The sequence below is a fragment of the Oncorhynchus kisutch genome, linkage group LG27, assembly GCF_002021735.2.
Source record: "Oncorhynchus kisutch isolate 150728-3 linkage group LG27, Okis_V2, whole genome shotgun sequence".
Classification (NCBI taxonomy): domain Eukaryota; kingdom Metazoa; phylum Chordata; class Actinopteri; order Salmoniformes; family Salmonidae; genus Oncorhynchus; species Oncorhynchus kisutch.
In genome coordinates this window covers 35,063,810-35,082,911 of record NC_034200.2, presented here as the reverse complement: position 1 = coordinate 35,082,911, position 19,102 = coordinate 35,063,810, and the positions used below count along the sequence as shown (strand labels likewise).

The 19,102-nt window shown below is 44.5% G+C and overlaps 1 protein-coding gene across 1 annotated transcript; it reads right to left on the bottom strand.

Annotated features, from left to right (window-relative positions):
- Positions 1–1,752: 1,752 nt before the first annotated feature.
- pigr (polymeric immunoglobulin receptor) lies at positions 1,753–14,871 on the bottom strand. The gene is made up of 10 exons (XM_020473092.2): positions 14,718–14,871; positions 12,769–12,992; positions 11,672–11,795; positions 11,180–11,261; positions 5,168–5,322; positions 4,231–4,302; positions 4,011–4,122; positions 3,831–3,922; positions 3,568–3,614; positions 1,753–2,827 (listed from the first exon to the last, which is right to left on the bottom strand). Exons 1-10 carry the CDS (start codon positions 14,773–14,775, stop codon positions 2,750–2,752), a joined length of 1,044 nt encoding a protein of 347 aa, XP_020328681.1. The 5' UTR covers positions 14,776–14,871; the 3' UTR covers positions 1,753–2,749.
- Positions 14,872–19,102: the final 4,231 nt, after the last annotated feature.

The following is a 19,102-nucleotide window of genomic DNA, read 5'->3' as shown; positions in this document are numbered from 1 at the left end:
GAGGGACGGCAGGTAGCCTAGTGGTTAGAGTGGAGGGACGGCAGGTAGCCTAGTGGTTAGAGTGGAGGGGTGGCAGGTTGTCTAGTGGTTAGAGTGGAGGGACGGCAGGTAGCCTAGTGGTTAGTGTGGAGGGACGGCAGGTAGCCTAGTGGTTAGAGTGGAGGGACGGCAGGTAGCCTAGTGGTTAGAGTGGAGGGGTGGCAGGTTGTCTAGTGGTTAGAGTGGAGGGACGGCAGGTAGCCTAGTGGTTAGTGTGGAGGGACGGCAGGTAGCCTAGTGGTTAGAGTGGAGGGACGGCAGGTAGCCTAGTGGTTAGGGTGGAGGGACGGCAGGTAGCCTAGTGGTTAGGGTGGAGGGACGGCAGGTAGCCTAGTGGTTAGGGTGGAGGGACGGCAGGTAGCCTAGTGGTTAGGGTGGAGGGACGGCAGGTAGCCTAGTGGTTAGAGTGGAGGGACGGCAGGTAGCCTAGTGGTTAGAGTGGAGGGACGGCAGGTAGCCTAGTGGTTAGGGTGGAGGGACGGCAGGTAGCCTAGTGGTTAGAGTGGAGGGACGGCAGGTAGCCTAGTGGTTAGTGTGGAGGGACGGCAGGTAGCCTAGTGGTTAGAGTGGAGGGACGGCAGGTAGTCTAGTGGTTATAGTGGAGGGACGGCAGGTAGCCTAGTGGTTAGAGTGGAGGGACGGCAGGTAGCCTAGTGGTTAGAGTGGAGGGACGGCAGGTAGTGTAGTGGTTAGAGTGGAGGGACGGCAGGTAGCCTAGTGGTTAGTGTGGAGGGACGGCAGGTAGCCTAGTGGTTAGTGTGGAGGGACGGCAGGTAGTCTAGTGGTTAGAGTGGAGGGACGGCAGGTAGTCTAGTGGTTAGAGTGGAGGGACGGCAGGTAGTCTAGTGGTTAGAGTGGAGGGACGGCAGGTAGCCTAGTGGTTAGAGTGGAAGGACGGCAGAGCATTGGGCCAGTAACCAGAAGGTTGCTGGAACTAATCCCTGAGCTGACAAGGTAAAAATTTGTTGTTCTGCCTCTGAAAAAGGCAGTTAACCCAAAATGACTTGCCTAGTTAATTAAAACTTTTTTTTTTTTAATTCTTGTTTGTGCAAAAGACGGTCCTCTCCTCCGTGACGTGGAAACTGATAAGTGGTTGAAGAGTGTGTCATCCTCCCCTCCTCAATATCCTCCTTTTGGCAAGGAAACAAGTGTATCCTACCACAGAAGAGTTTTGACATCTGCCACACCCCCTGTGAATCAGCTTTTGTTTTGTCAGGAGAAAAACCAGCACACGTTTTCTAAACAATATGCTACTTATTTTTGTACCTATGAAATGTCTTGCAAAAATAACTTGATTTGTTTTGTGCCCTTTACACTTATTTTGGGATCCACCCGTGTAAACGCCATTTGCCTAATGACACGCTAGTGGAGGAGGGCCGTCACGTTTCAAGCAAACGCGTTTCCGTCCACGGTCACTCTACTCTCTCTATTCTCCTCTATGAACTTTGACCTTTTGAAAAAATTATATATGGAAGAGAGGTGAGAATGGATTTTAAAAAAAGCCCAAGTGTTTGACACAGGGGAGTTAACCCAGTAACTTTATGAACAGTACCTGAGCCTCTTCTGTCATCTCTAGATACCGTATGCAGTACTTGCTGTAATTCTTCCCGATAGATGAAACCATAAATCAGGGATCTGCATTATTTGAATCCAAACAGCCAGCCAGCTAGCCAGCCAATTCTGCAACTCGGAGTCAAGACCACACGATGTAACTGATTATCCCCCAGAGCAGTCAAACCACTTTTATATTTAAATGCAACAACAACAAAAAAGACACAAAAGAATAACAAAATGTTGTACAATATTTACAGAGCTCTCTGCCTATTCAACCTTCATGGGAAAATAAGTAGGGTCTTACAAGTCCCTTTCTATACCAACCTGTCCAACCAGTATACTGAGAACCATAATAACTAGTTCCTTTCTATACCAACCTGTCCAACCAGTATACTGAGAACCATAATAACATGACATGACATGATGACTCCTTGCTGTCCCCAGTCCACCTGGCCATGCTGCTGCTCCAGTTTCAACTTCCACCTGACTGTGCTGCTGCTCCAGTTTCAACTGTTCTGCCTTATTATTATTCGACCATGCTGGTCATTTATGAACATTTGAACATCTTGGCCATGTTCTGTTATAATCTCCACCCGGCACAGCCAGAAGAGGACTGGCCACCCCACATAGCCTGGTTCCTCTCTAGGTTTCTTCCTAGGTATTGGCCTTTCTAGGGAGTTTTTCCTAGCCACCGTGCTTCTACACCTGCATTGCTTGCTGTTTGGGGTTTTAGGCTGGGTTTCTGTACAGCACTTTGAGATATCAGCTGATGTACGAAGGGCTATATAAATACATTTGATTTGATTTGATAATAACTAGTTCCTTTCCTGTAATTCTTTCTTAAAATGTTTTTATAGAAAATGTAAATATGTAATACAAAACAAACAGTTGCAGTAGATTATATACACACTGATTTCAGTAAACATCGTAACATTATTTAACCTGTCAGGTAATGATCACAATAACTAACATTATTACCATTTGTGGTACTTAGCAGGTCTGTACCAAAGGGCAGGATCATACAGCATGGTATTGAACATATTGTTGGATAGATGGAATATTTAGAGGCAGCAACATGGCGTCCAGCTCTGAAGAAAGGTGCCCAGAGATTGAAGGTGGAAGTTAGAGGTCAGAGGTGACTGGAGGGTGGGCGGGGTCAGAAACCGTACACCTTCTGTGGGTCGGAGTTGAGGAAGACGACAGAGGTGTTCTGCCAGTCGTCACCTGGGGGGTCCTGGGGAGGGGGGGGGGGGGTTCAGTCAGTCAACTCACAGGTGTTTAAAACAAGGGGACCAAGGGTGTATTCATTATGGAAACGGTTTACTGTTTAGGAAACAAACGGAAGCAAACGAAACGAGGAGGGACCTTGTACAATAGAAACTCATTTGCATTTTCTGTTTGGAGTAAATGGTTTATGTTGCAAAACGTTTCGCAACAGACTAAACATTTTGCAACAGAATTGGTGCAATGAATACACCCCTTGTGTGTTGGATCAGCTGACAGTTGTAGTGGACTTACACTGAGTCTGGATGAGCTGATAGTTGTAATGGACTTACACTGAGTCTGGATCAGCTGATAGTTGTAGTGGACTTACACTGAGTCTGGATCAGCTGATAGTTGTAGTGGACTTACACTGAGTCTGGATGAGCTGATAGTTGTAATGGACTTACACTGAGTCTGGATCAGCTGATAGTTGTAGTGGACTTACACTGAGTCTGGATCAGCTGATAGTTGTAGTGGACTTACACTGAGTCTGGATGAGCTGATAGTTGTAATGGACTTACACTGAGTCTGGATCAGCTGATAGTTGTAGTGGACTTACACTGAGTCTGGATCAGCTGATAGTTGTAGTGGACTTACACTGAGTCTAGATCAGCTGATAGTTGTAGTGGACTTACACTGACTCTGGATCAGCTGATAGTTGTAGTGGACTTACACTGACTCTGGATCAGCTGATAGTTGTCGTGGACTTACACTGAGTCTGGCCTCCAGCTCTGCCTGTCTTGTCCTGTGGGTTTTGTCTGGAAAGATATGGTGAGGTTTAACTTAGGAGCAATATAATATGCTCATTCCAGTGTATACCAGCAAACGGCGTCATTGTAACTTGTAACAGGACACATTTCCATGAACTAGTTATGAATAAGGCCTGCATTTTGTTCACTAGAAACCTCCTATGTGATATCCATGTCATGCCTTCTGTGTGTTTATAAACCTACTATACCCAGGAGAGGACTCACTGTATTGGTCCAGTATCTTCCATGGCAGCAGCACCAGAACCATCAAGATGAACAAAATTCCACACACCATCAGAGGAAACTCCCATAGTGGCCTGCAACACACACACACACACAGGGCTACCTATAGCTGTGGTAACTTCTACCCATGGTTACCTATCCCTCCCTGGTCTGCAGTGTTACCTGTGGTGGTCTGCTCCTTTAGCTATGTGTCTGGGAAGAGGAGACACAGACGGAGACACAGGAACAGACTGAGGGCTTTCTTCTGGTGGGGATGTAACTGTAGGAGCAGGCGCTGCGGGACAAACACACACACACACACAAACACACACACACACACAACAGGTTTCTTAATCCTGCTTGTTCTAACTCCTGATTCAACCAATCATATCTAATCATATACCTGTTGTGGATGGAGGAGTGACCAGGATGTAGACAGCCACCTGTTGCTGTCCTGCAGCACACCAGTACCAGCCTGCACACACATGAGAATATTAATAACCAGTACCAACCTGTAGATACATTAGAATATTAATAACCATTACCAGCCTGCAGATACATTAGAATATTACCATGGTAATAATAACCATTACCAGCCTGCAGATACATTAGAATATTACCATGGTAATAATAACCAGTACCAGCCTGCAGATACATTAGAATATTACCATGGTAATAATAACCATTACCAGCCTGCAGATACATTAGAATATTACCATGGTAATAATAACCATTACCAGCCTGCAGATACATTAGAATATCACCATGGTAACAATAACCATTACCAGCCTGCAGATACATTAGAATATTACCATGGTAATAATAACCACCACCATTACCAGCAGATACATTAGAATATTACCATGGTAATAATAACCATTACCAGCCTGCAGATACATTAGAATATCACCATGGTAACAATAACCATTACCAGCCTGCAGATACATTAGAATATTACCATGGTAACAATAACCATTATCAGCCTGCAGATACATTAGCATATTACCATGGTAATAATAACCACCACCATTACCAGCCTGCAGATACATTAGAATATCACCATGGTAACAATAACCATTACCAGCCTGCAGATACATTAGAATATTACCATGGTAACAATAACCATTACCAGCCTGCAGATACATTAGAATATCACCATGGTAATAATAACCACCACCATTACCAGCCTGCAGATACATTAGAATATCACCATGGTAATAATAGCCACCACCATTACCAGCCTGCAGATACAGTATAATATATAGATCATTGTCTTCATCATCAAAATCCACATAACTGCACCATGGTATATTATTTATTATGAGTTATATTCTCCAGACCTGTATCTCTCCGGGCCAGTCCCTTCAGGGTGACAGTGAAAGCCTTGGTCAGGTCATCTCTGATCTCTACTGCCTGGTCTTCATACCACCCTTCACCATCTGTCACCAGACAGGAGCTCCAGTCACCACTACGACACCAGCGCTTCTCATGCTGCCTGACAACACACACACACACACAAGTCACTATGACACCAGCAGTTCTCACTCTGCCTGACAACACACACACAGACAGACAGACACAGACCCACAATCCTACTCGTAACTGCACCAAAATCCCAGGCCTACTGTAGATGTACTCTCTCTGCCACAAGGCACATTGGGAGCAGGAGTTCTAATACTAGGGTATTCTATATACTGTATATCTACTGCTGTACATATCATTCTTAGTATATCTACTGCTGTACATATCATTCCTAGTATATCTACTGCTGTACATATCTACTGCTGTACATATCATTCTTAGTATATCTACTGCTGTACATATCATTCCTAGTATATCTACTGCTGTTCATATCATTCTTAGTATATCTACTGCTGTACATATCATTCTTAGTATATCTACTGCTGTTCATATCATTCTTGGTATATCTACTGCTGTACATATCATTCTTAGTATATCTACTGCTGTACATATCATTCTTAGTATATCTACTGCTGTTCATATCTACTGCTGTACATATCATTCTTAGTATATCTACTGCTGTTCATATCATTCTTAGTATATCTACTGCTGTTCATATCTACTGCTGTACATATCATTCTTAGTATATCTACTGCTGTACATATCATTCCTGGTATATCTACTGCTGTACATACCATTCTTAGTATATCTACTGCTGTTCATATCATTCTTAGTATATCTTGTGTAAATTCATCTGCATCTTGATTACTGTTACAGTGCTATTTGGGTTAATTGGATTTGTTTTGACATTTCAGGATTTAAATGCTTTACTGTATTATTTGTGTACTTGTTTTACTTTTTATGGCGTTGTTAGAAGCTAGTAACATAAACGTTTCACTGCCCCCCGCTACAACATCTGCTAAACTGTGTGCACAATGAATTAACATAGATTTGATTTGGTTATGTACTCTATAGAGCAGAACTCTCCAACCTTGTTCCTGGAGAGCTACCCTCCTGTAGGTTTTCACTCCAACCTTGTTCCTGGAGAGCTACCCTCCTGTAGGTTTTCACTCCAACCTGTTCCTGGAGAGCTACCTTCCTGTAGGTTTTCACTCCAACCTGTTCCTGGAGAGCTACCTTCCTGTAGGTTTTCACTCCAACCTGTTCCTGGAGAGCTACCTTCCTGTAGGTTTTCACTCCAACCTGTTCCTGGAGAGCTACCTTCCTGTCCGTTTTCACTCCAATCCTGTTCCTGGAGAGCTACCTTCCTGTCCGTTTTCACTCCAACCCTGTTCCTGGAGAGCTACCCTCCTGTAGGTTTTCACGCCAACCTTGTTCCTGGAGAGCTACCCTCCTGTAGGTTTTCACTCCAACCTTGTTCCTGGAGAGCTACCCTCCTGTAGGTTTTCACTCCAACCTTGTTCCTGGAGAGCTACCCTCCTGTAGGTTTTCACTCTAACCTTGTTCCTGGAGAGCTACCCTCCTGTAGGTTTTCACTCCAACCTTGTTCCTGGAGAGCTACCCTCCTGTAGGTTTTCACTCCAACCTTGTTCCTGGAGAGCTACCCTCCTGTAGGTTTTCACTCCAACCTTGTTCCTGGAGAGCAACCCTCCTGTAGGTTTTCACTTCAACCTTGTTCCTGGAGAGCTACCCTCCCGTAGGTTTTCACTCCAACCTTGTTCCTGGAGAGCTACCATCCTGTCCGTTTTCACTCCACCCCCAGTTGTAACTAACCTGATTCAGCTTATAAATATTTGAATCAAGTGCGTTAGATGAGGGTTGGAGTGAAACCTACAGGACAGTTTTTTATTTTTTTATTTAACCAGGTAGGCTAGTTGAGAACAAGTTCTCATTTGCAACTGCGACCTGGCCAAGATAAAGCATAGCAGTGTGAGCAGACAACAAAGAGTTACACATGGAGTAAACAATTAACAAGTCAATAACACAGTAGAAAACAAAGGGGGAGTCTATATACAATGTGTGCAAAAGGCATGAGGAGGTAGGCAAATAATTACAATTCTGCAGATTAACACTGGAGTGATGAATGATCAGATGGTCATGTACAGGTAGAGATATTGGTGTGCAAAAGAGCAGAAAAGTAAATAAATAAAAACAGTATGGGGATGAGGTAGGTGAAAAAGGGTGGGCTATTTACCAATAGACTATGTACAGCTGCAGCGATCGGTTAGCTGCTCAGATAGCTGATGTTTGAAGTTGGTGAGGGAGATAAAAGTCTCCAACTTCAGCGATTTTTGCAATTCGTTCCAGTCACAGGCAGCAGAGTACTGGAACGAAAGGCGGCCAAATGAGGTGTTGGCTTTAGGGATGATCAGTGAGATACACCTGCTGGAGCGCGTGCTACGGATGGGTGTTGCCATCGTGACCAGTGAGCTGAGATAAGGCGGAGCTTTACCTAGCATGGACTTGTAGATGACCTGGAGCCAGTGGGTCTGGCGACGAATATGTAGCGAGGGCCAGCCGACTAGAGCATACAAGTCGCAGTGGTAGGTGGTATAAGGTGCTTTAGTGACAAAACGGATGGCACTGTGATAGACTGCATCCAGTTTGCTGAGTAGAGTGTTGGAAGCCATTTTGTAGATGACATCGCCGAAGTCGAGGATCGGTAGGATAGTCAGTTTTACTAGGGTAAGCTTGGCGGCGTGAGTGAAGGAGGCTTTGTTGCGGAATAGAAAGCCGACTCTTGATTTGATTTTCGATTGGAGATGTTTGATATGAATCTGGAAGGAGAGTTTGCAGTCTAGCCAGACACCTAGGTACTTATAGACGTCCACATATTCTAGGTCGGAACCATCCAGGGTGGTGATGCTGGTCGGGCATGCGGGTGCAGGCAGCGACCGGTTGAAAAGCATGCATTTGGTTTTACTAGCGTCTAAGAGCAGTTGGAGGCCACGGAAGGAGTGTTGTATGGCATTGAAGCTTGTTTGGAGGTTAGATAGCACAGTGTCCAAAGACGGGCCGAAAGTATATAGAATGGTGTCGTCTGCGTAGAGGTTGATCAGGGAATCGCCCGCAGCAAGAGCAACATCATTGATATACACAGAGAAAAGAGTCGGCCCGAGAATTGAACCCTGTGGCACCCCCATAGAGACTGCCAGAGGACCGGACAGCATGCCCTCCGATTTGACACACTGAACTCTGTCTGCAAAGTAATTGGTGAACCAGGCAAGGCAGTCATCCGAAAAACCGAGGCTACTGAGTCTGCCGATAAGAATATGGTGATTGACAGAGTCGAAAGCCTTGGCAAGGTCGATGAAGACGGCTGCACAGTACTGTCTTTTATCGATGGCGGTTATGATATCGTTTAGTACCTTGAGTGTGGCTGAGGTGCACCCATGACCGGCTCGGAAACCAGATTGCACAGCGGAGAAGGTACGGTGGGATTCGAGATGGTCAGTGACCTGTTTGTTGACTTGGCTTTCGAAGACCTTAGATAGGCAGGGCAGGATGGATATAGGTCTGTAACAGTTTGGGTCCAGGGTGTCTCCTCCTTTGAAGAGGGGGATGACTGCGGCAGCTTTCCAATCCTTGGGGATCTCAGACGAGATGAAAGAGAGGTTGAACAGGCTGGTAATAGGGGTTGCGACAATGGTGGCAGATAGTTTCAGAAATAGAGGGTCCAGATTGTCAAGCCCAGCTGATTTGTACGGGTCCAGGTTTTGCAGCTCTTTCAGAACATCTGCTATCTGGATTTGGGTAAAGGAGAACCTGGAGAGGCTTGGGCGAGGAGCTGCGGGGGGGGGCGGAGCTGTTGGCCGAGGTTGAAGTAGCCAGGCGGAAGGCATGGCCAGCCGTTGAGAAATGCTTATTGAAGTTTTCGATAATCATGGATTTATCAGTGGTGACCGTGTTACCTAGCCTCAGTGCAGTGGGCAGCTGGGAGGAGGTGCTCTTGTTCTCCATGGACTTCACAGTGTCCCATAACTTTTTGGAGTTGGAGCTACAGGATGCAAACTTCTGCCTGAAGAAGCTGGCCTTAGCTTTCCTGACTGACTGCGTGTATTGGTTCCGGACTTCCCTGAACAGTTGCATATCACAGGGACTATTCGATGCTATTGCAGTCCGCCACAGGATGTTTTTGTGCTGGTCGAGGGCAGTCAGGTCTGGGGTGAACCAAGGGCTGTATCTGTTCTTAGTTCTGCATTTTTTGAACGGAGCATGCTTATCTAAAATGGTGAGGAAGTTACTTTTAAAGAATGACCAGGCATCCTCAACTGACGGGATGAGGTCAATGTCCTTCCAGGATACCCGGGCCAGGTCGATTAGAAAGGCCTGCTCACAGAAGTGTTTTAGGGAGCGTTTGACAGTGATGAGGGGTGGTCGTTTGACTGCGGCTCCGTAGCGGATACAGGCAATGAGGCAGTGATCGCTGAGATCCTGGTTGAAGACAGCGGAGGTGTATTTGGAGGGCCAGTTGGTCAGGATGACGTCTATGAGGGTGCCCTTGTTTACAGAGTTAGGGTTGTACCTGGTGGGTTCCTTGATGATTTGTGTGAGATTGAGGGCATCTAGCTTAGATTGTAGGACTGGCGGGGTGTTAAGCATATCCCAGTTTAGGTCACCTAACAGAACAAACTCTGAAGCTAGATGGGGGGCGATCAATTCACAAATGGTGTCCAGGGCACAGCTGGGAGCTGAGGGGGGTCGGTAGCAGGCGGCAACCGTGAGAGACTTATTTCTGGAGAGAGTAATTTTCAAAATTAGTAGTTCGAACTGTTTGGGTATGGACCTGGAAAGTATGACATTACTTTGCAGGCTATCTCTGCAGTAAACTGCAACTCCTCCCCCTTTGGCAGTTCTATCTTGACGGAAGATGTTATAGTTGGGTATGGAAATCTCTGAATTTTTGGTGGCCTTCCTGAGCCAGGATTCAGACACAGCAAGGACATCAGGGTTAGCAGAGTGTGCTAAAGCAGTGAGTAAGACAAACTTAGGGAGGAGGCTTCTGATGTTGACATGCATGAAACCAAGGCTTTTTCGATCACAGAAGTCAACAAATGAGGGTGCCTGGGGACATGCAGGGCCTGGGTTTACCTCCACATCACCCGCGGAACAGAGAAGGAGTAGTATGAGGGTGCGGCTAAAGGCTATCAAAACTGGTCGCCTAGAGCGTTGGGGACAGAGAATAAGAGGAGCAGGTTTCTGGGCATGGTAGAATATATTCAGGGCATAATGCGCAGACAGGGGTATGGTGGGGTGCGGGTACAGCGGAGGTAAGCCCAGGCACTGGGTGATGATGAGAGAGGTTGTATCTCTGGACATGCTGGTAGTAATGGGTGAGGTCACCGCATGTGTGGGAGGTGGGACAAAGGAGTTATCAGGGGTATGAAGAGTGGAACTAGGGGCTCCATTGTGAACTAAAACAATGATAACTAACCTGAACAACAGTATACAAGGCATATTGACATTTGAGAGAGACATACAGCGAGGCATACAGTAATCACAGGTGTTGAATTGGGAAAGCTAGCTAAAACAGTAGGTGAGACAACAGCTAATCAGCTAGCACAACAACAGCAGGTAAAATGGAGTAGACTAGGCAACGGGGCCAACAGATAAAACAAACAAGCAGAATGGAGTACCGTGATTAATGGGCAGTCCAGCGTGCATCAGCTATGTAGCCAAGAGATCAGTGTCCAGGGGGCAGCGGTGGATGGGGCAGGGAAGCTGGACTGGCGAGTGTTATCCAGGTTTTAAAAAACTAACAATGACTAAATAGTTTGTAGCTAGTTAGCTGGTTAGCTTCTGGAGGTTCTTGAGTGTGTTCTAAAAATAAATAAAAATAATAGCGATTCCGTATCACATTGGGTGAGGCAGGTAGCTCTCTAGGGACAGCAGTTCTCCAGCCCTGCTACAGAGGTGATGTCAAGTCGTACCTGTATCCCTGGCTGTAGAGACACTGGACAGTGACGCTGGTCCCTTCCTCTCCACTCACCATGCTGTTCACCACAGACATACCTGTACAGCACCACCAGAACAACACTCTACGATTAACATGTAGTTTAGCCATACCAACTAACTACTATACTATAACAACCACCAGACCAGCACACCACTCCAATGCTTCAGATACCCGAGGAGGAGTAAACGAGTGCACACATTATGTGAATGGCTACATTCCAATTCTCTACCCTTCTGACGAAGTGTGCATTCGTTCACTCCCCCTCGTATATTTATAAGGAATGGTGTAGTGTGATGGTGGAATATGGTGGACACTCCCTCCAGCCGTGCCAGCACCAATCTAATGCTTTTAAATGCATAAAGGGGGAGTGAATAAGATCAGAACACAGCCAATCAGAATACAGCCAATCAGAACACAGCCAATGAGTGCACACTTCAGGGAGAAGGGGGGACTTGTGTCCTCTCACCTTGGATAACATTGATGTGAAGGGAGGCTGTGACATCAGCACTCCAGACTCCTCCCACCTCCACACCACACCAGTACCATCCAGAGTCCTCCTTCTGCAGCTCTGTCATTGTTACTGTGAACACCTGGGTATAAAATATAAGACATTATCATCATCATCACCACCATCATGCTCACTGTGACAACATGAAAAATACACATCTATTAACCCTTTTATTATACTGCTGACTGGAGAATTCCAGTGTCAACATATAACATCATACTGACCAGTCAATTTTACTAAACATCATACTGACCAGCCAATTCTACTAAACATCGTACTGACCAGCCAATTCTACTAAACATCATACTGACCAGCCAATTCTACTGAACATCATACTGACCAGCCAATTCTACTAAACATCGTACTGACCAGCCAATTCTACTAAACATCATACTGACCAGCTAATTCTACTAAATATCGTACTGACCAGCCAATTCTACTAAACATCATACTGACCAGCCAATTCTACTAGACTTTGTACTGACCAGCCAATTCTACTAAACATCATACTGACCAACCAATTCTACTAAACATCGTACTGACCAGCCAATTCTACTAAACATCATACTGACCAGCCAATTCTACTGAACATCATACTGACCAGCCAATTCTACTAAACATCGTACTGACCAGCCAATTCTACTAAACATCGTACTGACCAGCCAATTCTACTAAACATCGTACTGACCAGCCATATCTACTAAACATCGTACTGACCAGCCAATTCTACTAAACATCGTACTGACCAGCCAATTCTACTAAACATCGTACTGACCAGCCAATTCTACTAAACATCATACTGACCAGCCAATTCTACTAAACATCATACTGACCAGCCAATTCTACTGAACATCATACTGACCAGCCAATTCTACTAAACATCGTACTGACCAGCCAATTCTACTAAACATCGTACTGACCAGCCAATTCTACTAAACATCGTACTGACCAGCCAATTCTACTAAACATCGTACTGACCAGCCAATTCTACTAAATGTACAATAACGTATCTATCCTAATAGATATTAATAGTAGAGACTATCTGATCCTCCCACCTGCTGTACCGGGTCATCAAACATGGCCACCTTGTCTTCTCCAGCTGCAGCTGGTCCCCGTGGGGCATCGCTGCGAACCAGACTGGTACAGAGGTCCTTTACACTGCCATGGCACCAGTACTTCACATAACTGGCGTATTGCGGCCCATAATGGCATGGGATCATCACCGATCGACCTTCCAGAACACTTAGATCACCCACGGTGGTCACCCTACAGAGAGAGCCTACAGGCAGCGAGCAGAGATGTCATTCACCCTAATATTAACCCCTGACCCCCTCCAGAACCCTTAGTTCACCCACGGTGGTCACCCTACAGAGAGAGCCTACAGGCAACGAGCAGAGATGTAATTCACCCTAATATTAACCCCTGACCCCCTCCAGAACCCTTAGATCACCCACGGTGGTCACCCTACAGAGAGAGCCTACAGGCAGCGAGCAGAGATGTCATTCACCCTAATATTAACCCCTGACCCCCTCCAGAACCCTTAGTTCACCCACGGTGGTCACCCTACAGAGAGAGCCTACAGGCAGCGAGCAGAGATGTCATTCACCCTAATATTAACTCCTGACCCCCTCCAGAACCCTTAGATCACCCACGGTGGTCACCCTACAGAGAGAACCTACAGGCAGCGAGCAGAGATGTCATTCACCCTAATATTAACCCCTGACCCCCTCCAGAACCCTTAGATCACCCACGGTGGTCACCCTACAGAGAGAGCCTATAGGCAGGAAGAGAAGTTCATTAACCCCTGACCCCTAACCCCTCTACAACTGCCAGGTCACCCTACATAAAAACACTACAGGCAGGGAGCAGAGAAGTCATTAAGCCCTAACACATGTCTGTCAATGTGTATGTTATTAAAAGTCATGTTTCCTCTCTGGTACTGTTGATATTTAACCAGCAGCCCTAAACTGTTCTATCTATAAAAAAGCAGGATACAGAATGTGACCCTGAATAGCACGCCTTCATAAGACACTTCGGGTTTCGTTTTTCTTGAAAATAGTTACTGTCACTTTCACATCCCTCAGTCCCCCCTCTCTCCTTCTCCTCTTCCTATTCCCTTTTCTCCTCCTCCCTACTCCCTCTTCTGAGAGCGTGAAAAGAGGGTCAAATGCGTGTCTCATGGTCAATGAGTGAGATTTGGCAGCTCTGCTCTTTTCCCCCTCCCCACTTTCCTCCACCCTTATCCCCTCTCCCTCTCCCTCTCCCTCTGCCTTCTCTCTTCTCCTTCCTCTTCTCCTGCCCCTTCTCACTTTCCCTCTCCCTTGCCTGAGACCTGAATATTCCGTTAGTTCCCTGAGATTATTCCCTAGAGTTTAGCTCTGCGGTCTAACACAGTCTTGCGGTGTGCAGACGAGCCAGGTTCAAACCCAGAAGGACATGCTTGCTTGAGGGCATAATACAGACTTAGGACAAAGACAGGAGAATGTTGCTTTCTACTTCCACTGGCAGTCAGAGAATGCCATGAATTTGGACACTTGTGCCAGTGAAATGTTTGAAAGCTGAAAAAAAAAATACAATATTGTGCAAGAAAACACAGAAAATCGAAACAATATGGCTCCCCTTCAGCACTTTACTGATCATAACATCAAAATGCTCTAACAATGTGTTTTTATACAAGTAGAAATGAAAGAATGGTTTTTGGATGGTTTTCATATTCAACAATACAAAACATGAGCTTCTCAGCCATTTAAATTAGTTTGATCAATAACTAGCTACCCTTTACTTCACTATATACTATATACATTATATCCTGAGAAGCAAATGTGTCTTTTACAGAGTTTAAAAAGTTAGAGCATGTTTCCCCAAGCCCAGATTAAGCCTTCTCCGGGACTCCATAACACTGTCATTAGAGATTCTCCATCTGGAATGTTGTTAATCCAGGAGGAGGTGGAGCACGATGTTAATCTGAGTCTCAGGAGAAACCAGACCCGAGTTCAGTTCTTACCTGGCAGACGAGAGAGGAGGAGGAAGAGGAAGGCGAAGAAGAGTAGAGGAGTCATCATGTTCCAGACTGTGAATATGTGAGTCTATGGCGCTGTGACAAGTGGTTCATCAACAAAAACCCGTTTCCTAAAACAACCCGTTCCCTAGCTTTCACTTCCTGCTGGTCACATGACCTACAGATGTTACAGATGTTTTGTTTAACCGTTTCAGTTCTCTGTTGTTTTAGTTCCTATCACCTCCAATGATGATTACTAACAGGCTATTTTTATGTGGTGTTTCTTTATCATAACATGAAAAATGTTGGCTTTCCTTTTTTGTTTTGTAACATGAAGCCCCAAATTGTACAATTTTATAATTTAATCTCTTGTTGAAGTCTCATACTTAGCATTTAAAATGCATCAAATGTTTTTTTAATGCGTGGTTTTGCTGCACATAAAGAATTGGTGTGTGTTAGAGTTGTAGTGAGGCTCTATATGTCAACCCTGTTTTTACATGTCTGTCTGTCTGTCTGTCCCACAGCTGCCCAGCTCACACCTACAGTGTCATTGCGCAAAACTGTACGCATTATCATCTGGATATATGTGCAACAAAAGTTCAACATTCACCTTCGACTACCATTTCTGTCAAGCCGTCTACACATACAGTTTGACGCATACATTCGATAAATCCAACATGCTGTATGCACCACACAGAACACACTGCAACTGCCTCTGCAACGGAGATGGCCCCTCTTATCAATAACCTCTCAAGATATTTGAATTAAATTATGTAGCCTACTAACTTTGATTAAAAACAACGTTTTTATGAGAAGGAAATAACTTATTAAACGCTCTTTATTTCCCGTAATGTAACCTGCAAGTAATGATGGGCCTTGCCGTCCGTGATGTATAGCCCACCAGGATACATGACCGCTCTCTACCACTTTTATAGTTGTAGGATCATTTCGGTATAATGACTAATGTCTAGTCTAACTCGTATTTAATGGCCTATAATGAACATATCCTGCTAACTTTCAGGAACAATAAAATAATAACTTATTGTATCATTCCACTGGGCATGAAATTCCATGTTGGTTCAAAGACATGTAAACAACGTTGAATCAACGTTTATTTATTTTTTGAAAAATATCCACGTAATTGTCATTGGAAGTTTCTTAATTCAGCTATTAGGGAGACTGGGGGAAAGTGTTTGAATGTCCCCGGAAATTGTAACATGTTTTGTAAATGTATTCATTATTTTGTCTATTATTCAGATACCATTTTGTTTGGTGATAATTAGCCACTAATAAACAAATAAAATAAATTAACTTAGTTTTTACTGGAGGCTACATTCATTGCCTCTCGTGGGAAATATATATCCTATAGGATTGGGAATTTCTCCAATAGAATCCTTTAGGATTCTCACAGCCCTATAGGATGTTGTCACCTCTATCAGAATCCTAATGGAATCCTATTGGACTACATTTTCCCTATTGAAAATCAAATGTAGTCGTAATGTATCCTGTAGGATTCTCACAATTCTATAAGATGTTGTGTCACCTCTATCCGAATCCGATTTACCTATTGAAAATCAATGCGATTGGATCCTATACGTCTTGTAGGATTTTGTCACACCAATCAGAATCCTTTTAAAAACTTTTGTTCTTAAATTAACCCAATAAATTAAGAGTTTCTTGTCATTTGTTCCAGTACAATACAACAACATTAATTACAGCATTTTCTTTGATTAGGAAACAACTGTTCTATATTAATTTTGGTTTTATTCACCACTACAATATGTGATTGATTAAAGTTCATGTCCACCAGTACAGTACACCTTTTTCTACAAAACACTCACTCTGATTTGATTCTTATTCATACAACTTCTTGTCTTCGAATTAGACATCACAATAAAACATACAATACTACGTATATACAAGGTTACAATAACACAAGTTTTGGGGGGGGGGGTTTCACCTTATATGCAAATAAAAAGTACAAGGAAAATACATTTAAGAGATAAAGATAGCTACTGGGGGGACATTGCCGACGGTTCCCCAGGGTCACCATCTCAAGTGGCAAGGGTGGCAGTTCAATATGGTTTGCTTATGATGTTATTATATTTCACCTGTGGCCATTGTCCACCTTTATAGGTAATTGTCTAAGATGTTTGGAGGGTGGGTGCTCCATATGCTAATCAGCCAAGTTAACTATAGTGTATAACCAAGTTAACTATAGTGTATAACCAAGTTAACTATAGTGTATAACCAGGTTAACTATAGTGTATAACCAGGTTAACTATCATGTATAACCAGGTTAACTATCATGTATAACCAGGTTAACTATAGTGTATAACCAAGTTAACTATAGTGTATAACCAGGTTAACTATAATGTATAACCAGGTTAACTATAGTGTATAACCAAGTTAACTATAGTGTATAACCAGGTTAACTATAGTGTAAAACCAAGTTAACTATAGTGTATAACCAAGTTGATGACCCAATAGGATTCCAACACAAGGATCCAATTAGAATCCAATAGAAAAATCCTGTCAGATTTCGGGAACCAGTCCTATTGGACTCCAATGGGCTTCTATCCTACTGTATATGGTTCAATCTTATAGGATGCTATAAGATTCCAGTAAAAGAACCCAACTAGCAGAATATATTCTATAATTGGTGTAATTTTAAATGTTCAAGTTACTTTTGAAATCTATATTTTCACAGGTGCAATGTACTGTAGACATGTTGTTGCAAACTTCTTGGATCATATACAAAGATTATAAGTGTGTTACAGTATGTCTGCACAGCAAGCCTTCAGTCACGGTGACTCCAAACCACAGGAGACTGCTGAGGGGAGGCCGGAACAGAGCAAATGGAATGGCATCAAACACATGGAAACCATGGAAACCATGTGTTTGATGTATTTGATACCATTCCCCTGATTCCGCTCCGGCCATTACCACGAGCCGTTCTCCCCAATTAAGGTACCACCATCCTCCTGTGCACCAAACATCACCTTTATAAACAAATAGAGAAAGAACAACATGTATCTGTAAGAACCGACGCTGAAGATGAGAAGCAGTACGGAGAGTGAACATTTAATATAGCACAGACATAAAACAGGACAGTAACTGGGAAGTGGGAGCCTGATAAGCTGGCTGAGGCGTAGACGCCTGACGAGCCGTCTGAGGCCTGACGTGGGATGGGCCCCTGCCGAGCGAACCCGGGTGTGGAAGATCGACGATCCAGCTAAGGCCCCCAGACCCGACATCACCACCAACTGAAAAGCCAGCATTCTGTAAGAACTGATGCTAGATTAGAGAAGCAGGTACGATGAGGGAACATTTAATATAGCACAGACATGGAACAGGACAGAAACAGCGTCAGAACCGGGTAACAAAACGACAAACGACAATTCATGTTGAAGTGGGGAACAGAGCTGGGGAACTCCTCACTGAGTTTCCTGAATTCCTGTCGAACCTCGTAGTCATGGCAGATAGTATTATAATTTTTGGTGACTTTAATATTCACATGGAAAAGTCCACAGACCCACTACAAAAGGCTTTCGGGGCCATCATCGACTCAGTGGGTTTTGTCAAACATGTCTCTGGACCTACTCACTGTCACAGTCATACTCTGGACCAAGTTTTGTTCTGTAAAATAAATATTGTGGATCTTAATGTTTTTCCTCATAATCCTGGACTACCGGACCACCATTTTATTACGTTTGCAACAAATAAACTGCTCAGGCCCCAACCAAGGATCATCAAAAGCCGTGCTATAAATTCTCGGACAACAAAAGAACCTGACGATCCGGTTGAGTTGTGAAAGCCTGATGATCCTACTGGGACGTGGGATCCTGACGATTCGGTTGAGTTGTGAAAGCCTGATGATCCTGCTGAGACGTGGGAACCTGACGATTCAGTTGAGTTGTGAATGCCTGATGATCCTACTGGGAGGTGGGATCCTGACGATCCGGTTGAGTTGTGAAAGCCTGATGATCCTGCTGGGACGTGGGAACCTGACGATTCGGTTGAGTTGTGAAAGCCTGATGATCCTGCTGGGACGTGGGAACCTGACGATTCGGTTGAGTTGTGAAAGCCTGATGATCCTGCTGAGACGTGGGAACCTGATGATTCAGTTGAGTTGTGAAAACCTGATGATCCTGCTGGGACGTGGGAACCTGACGATCCGGTTGAGTTGTGAAAACCTGATGATCCTACTGGGAGGTGGGATCCTGACGATCCGGTTGAGTTGTGAAAGCCTGATGATCCTGCTGGGACGTGGGAACCTGACGATTCGGTTGAGTTGTGAAAGCCTGATGATCCTGCTGGGACGTGGGAACCTGACGATTCGGTTGAGTTGTGAAAGCCTGATGATCCTGCTGAGACGTGGAAACCTGATG

Coding starts and splice junctions, on each gene's coding strand:
- pigr (XM_020473092.2), bottom strand. CDS start 14,775: ATGATGACTCCTCTACTCTTCTTCGCCTTCCTCTTCCTCCTCCTCTCT. Junction 11,262..11,671: donor TCACATCAATGTTATCCAAG/GTGAGAGGACAC, acceptor GGTGCTGTACAG/GTATGTCTGTGGTGAACAGC. Junction 3,923..4,010: donor AAAGGAGCAGACCACCACAG/GTAACACTGCAG, acceptor TGTGTGTTGCAG/GCCACTATGGGAGTTTCCTC.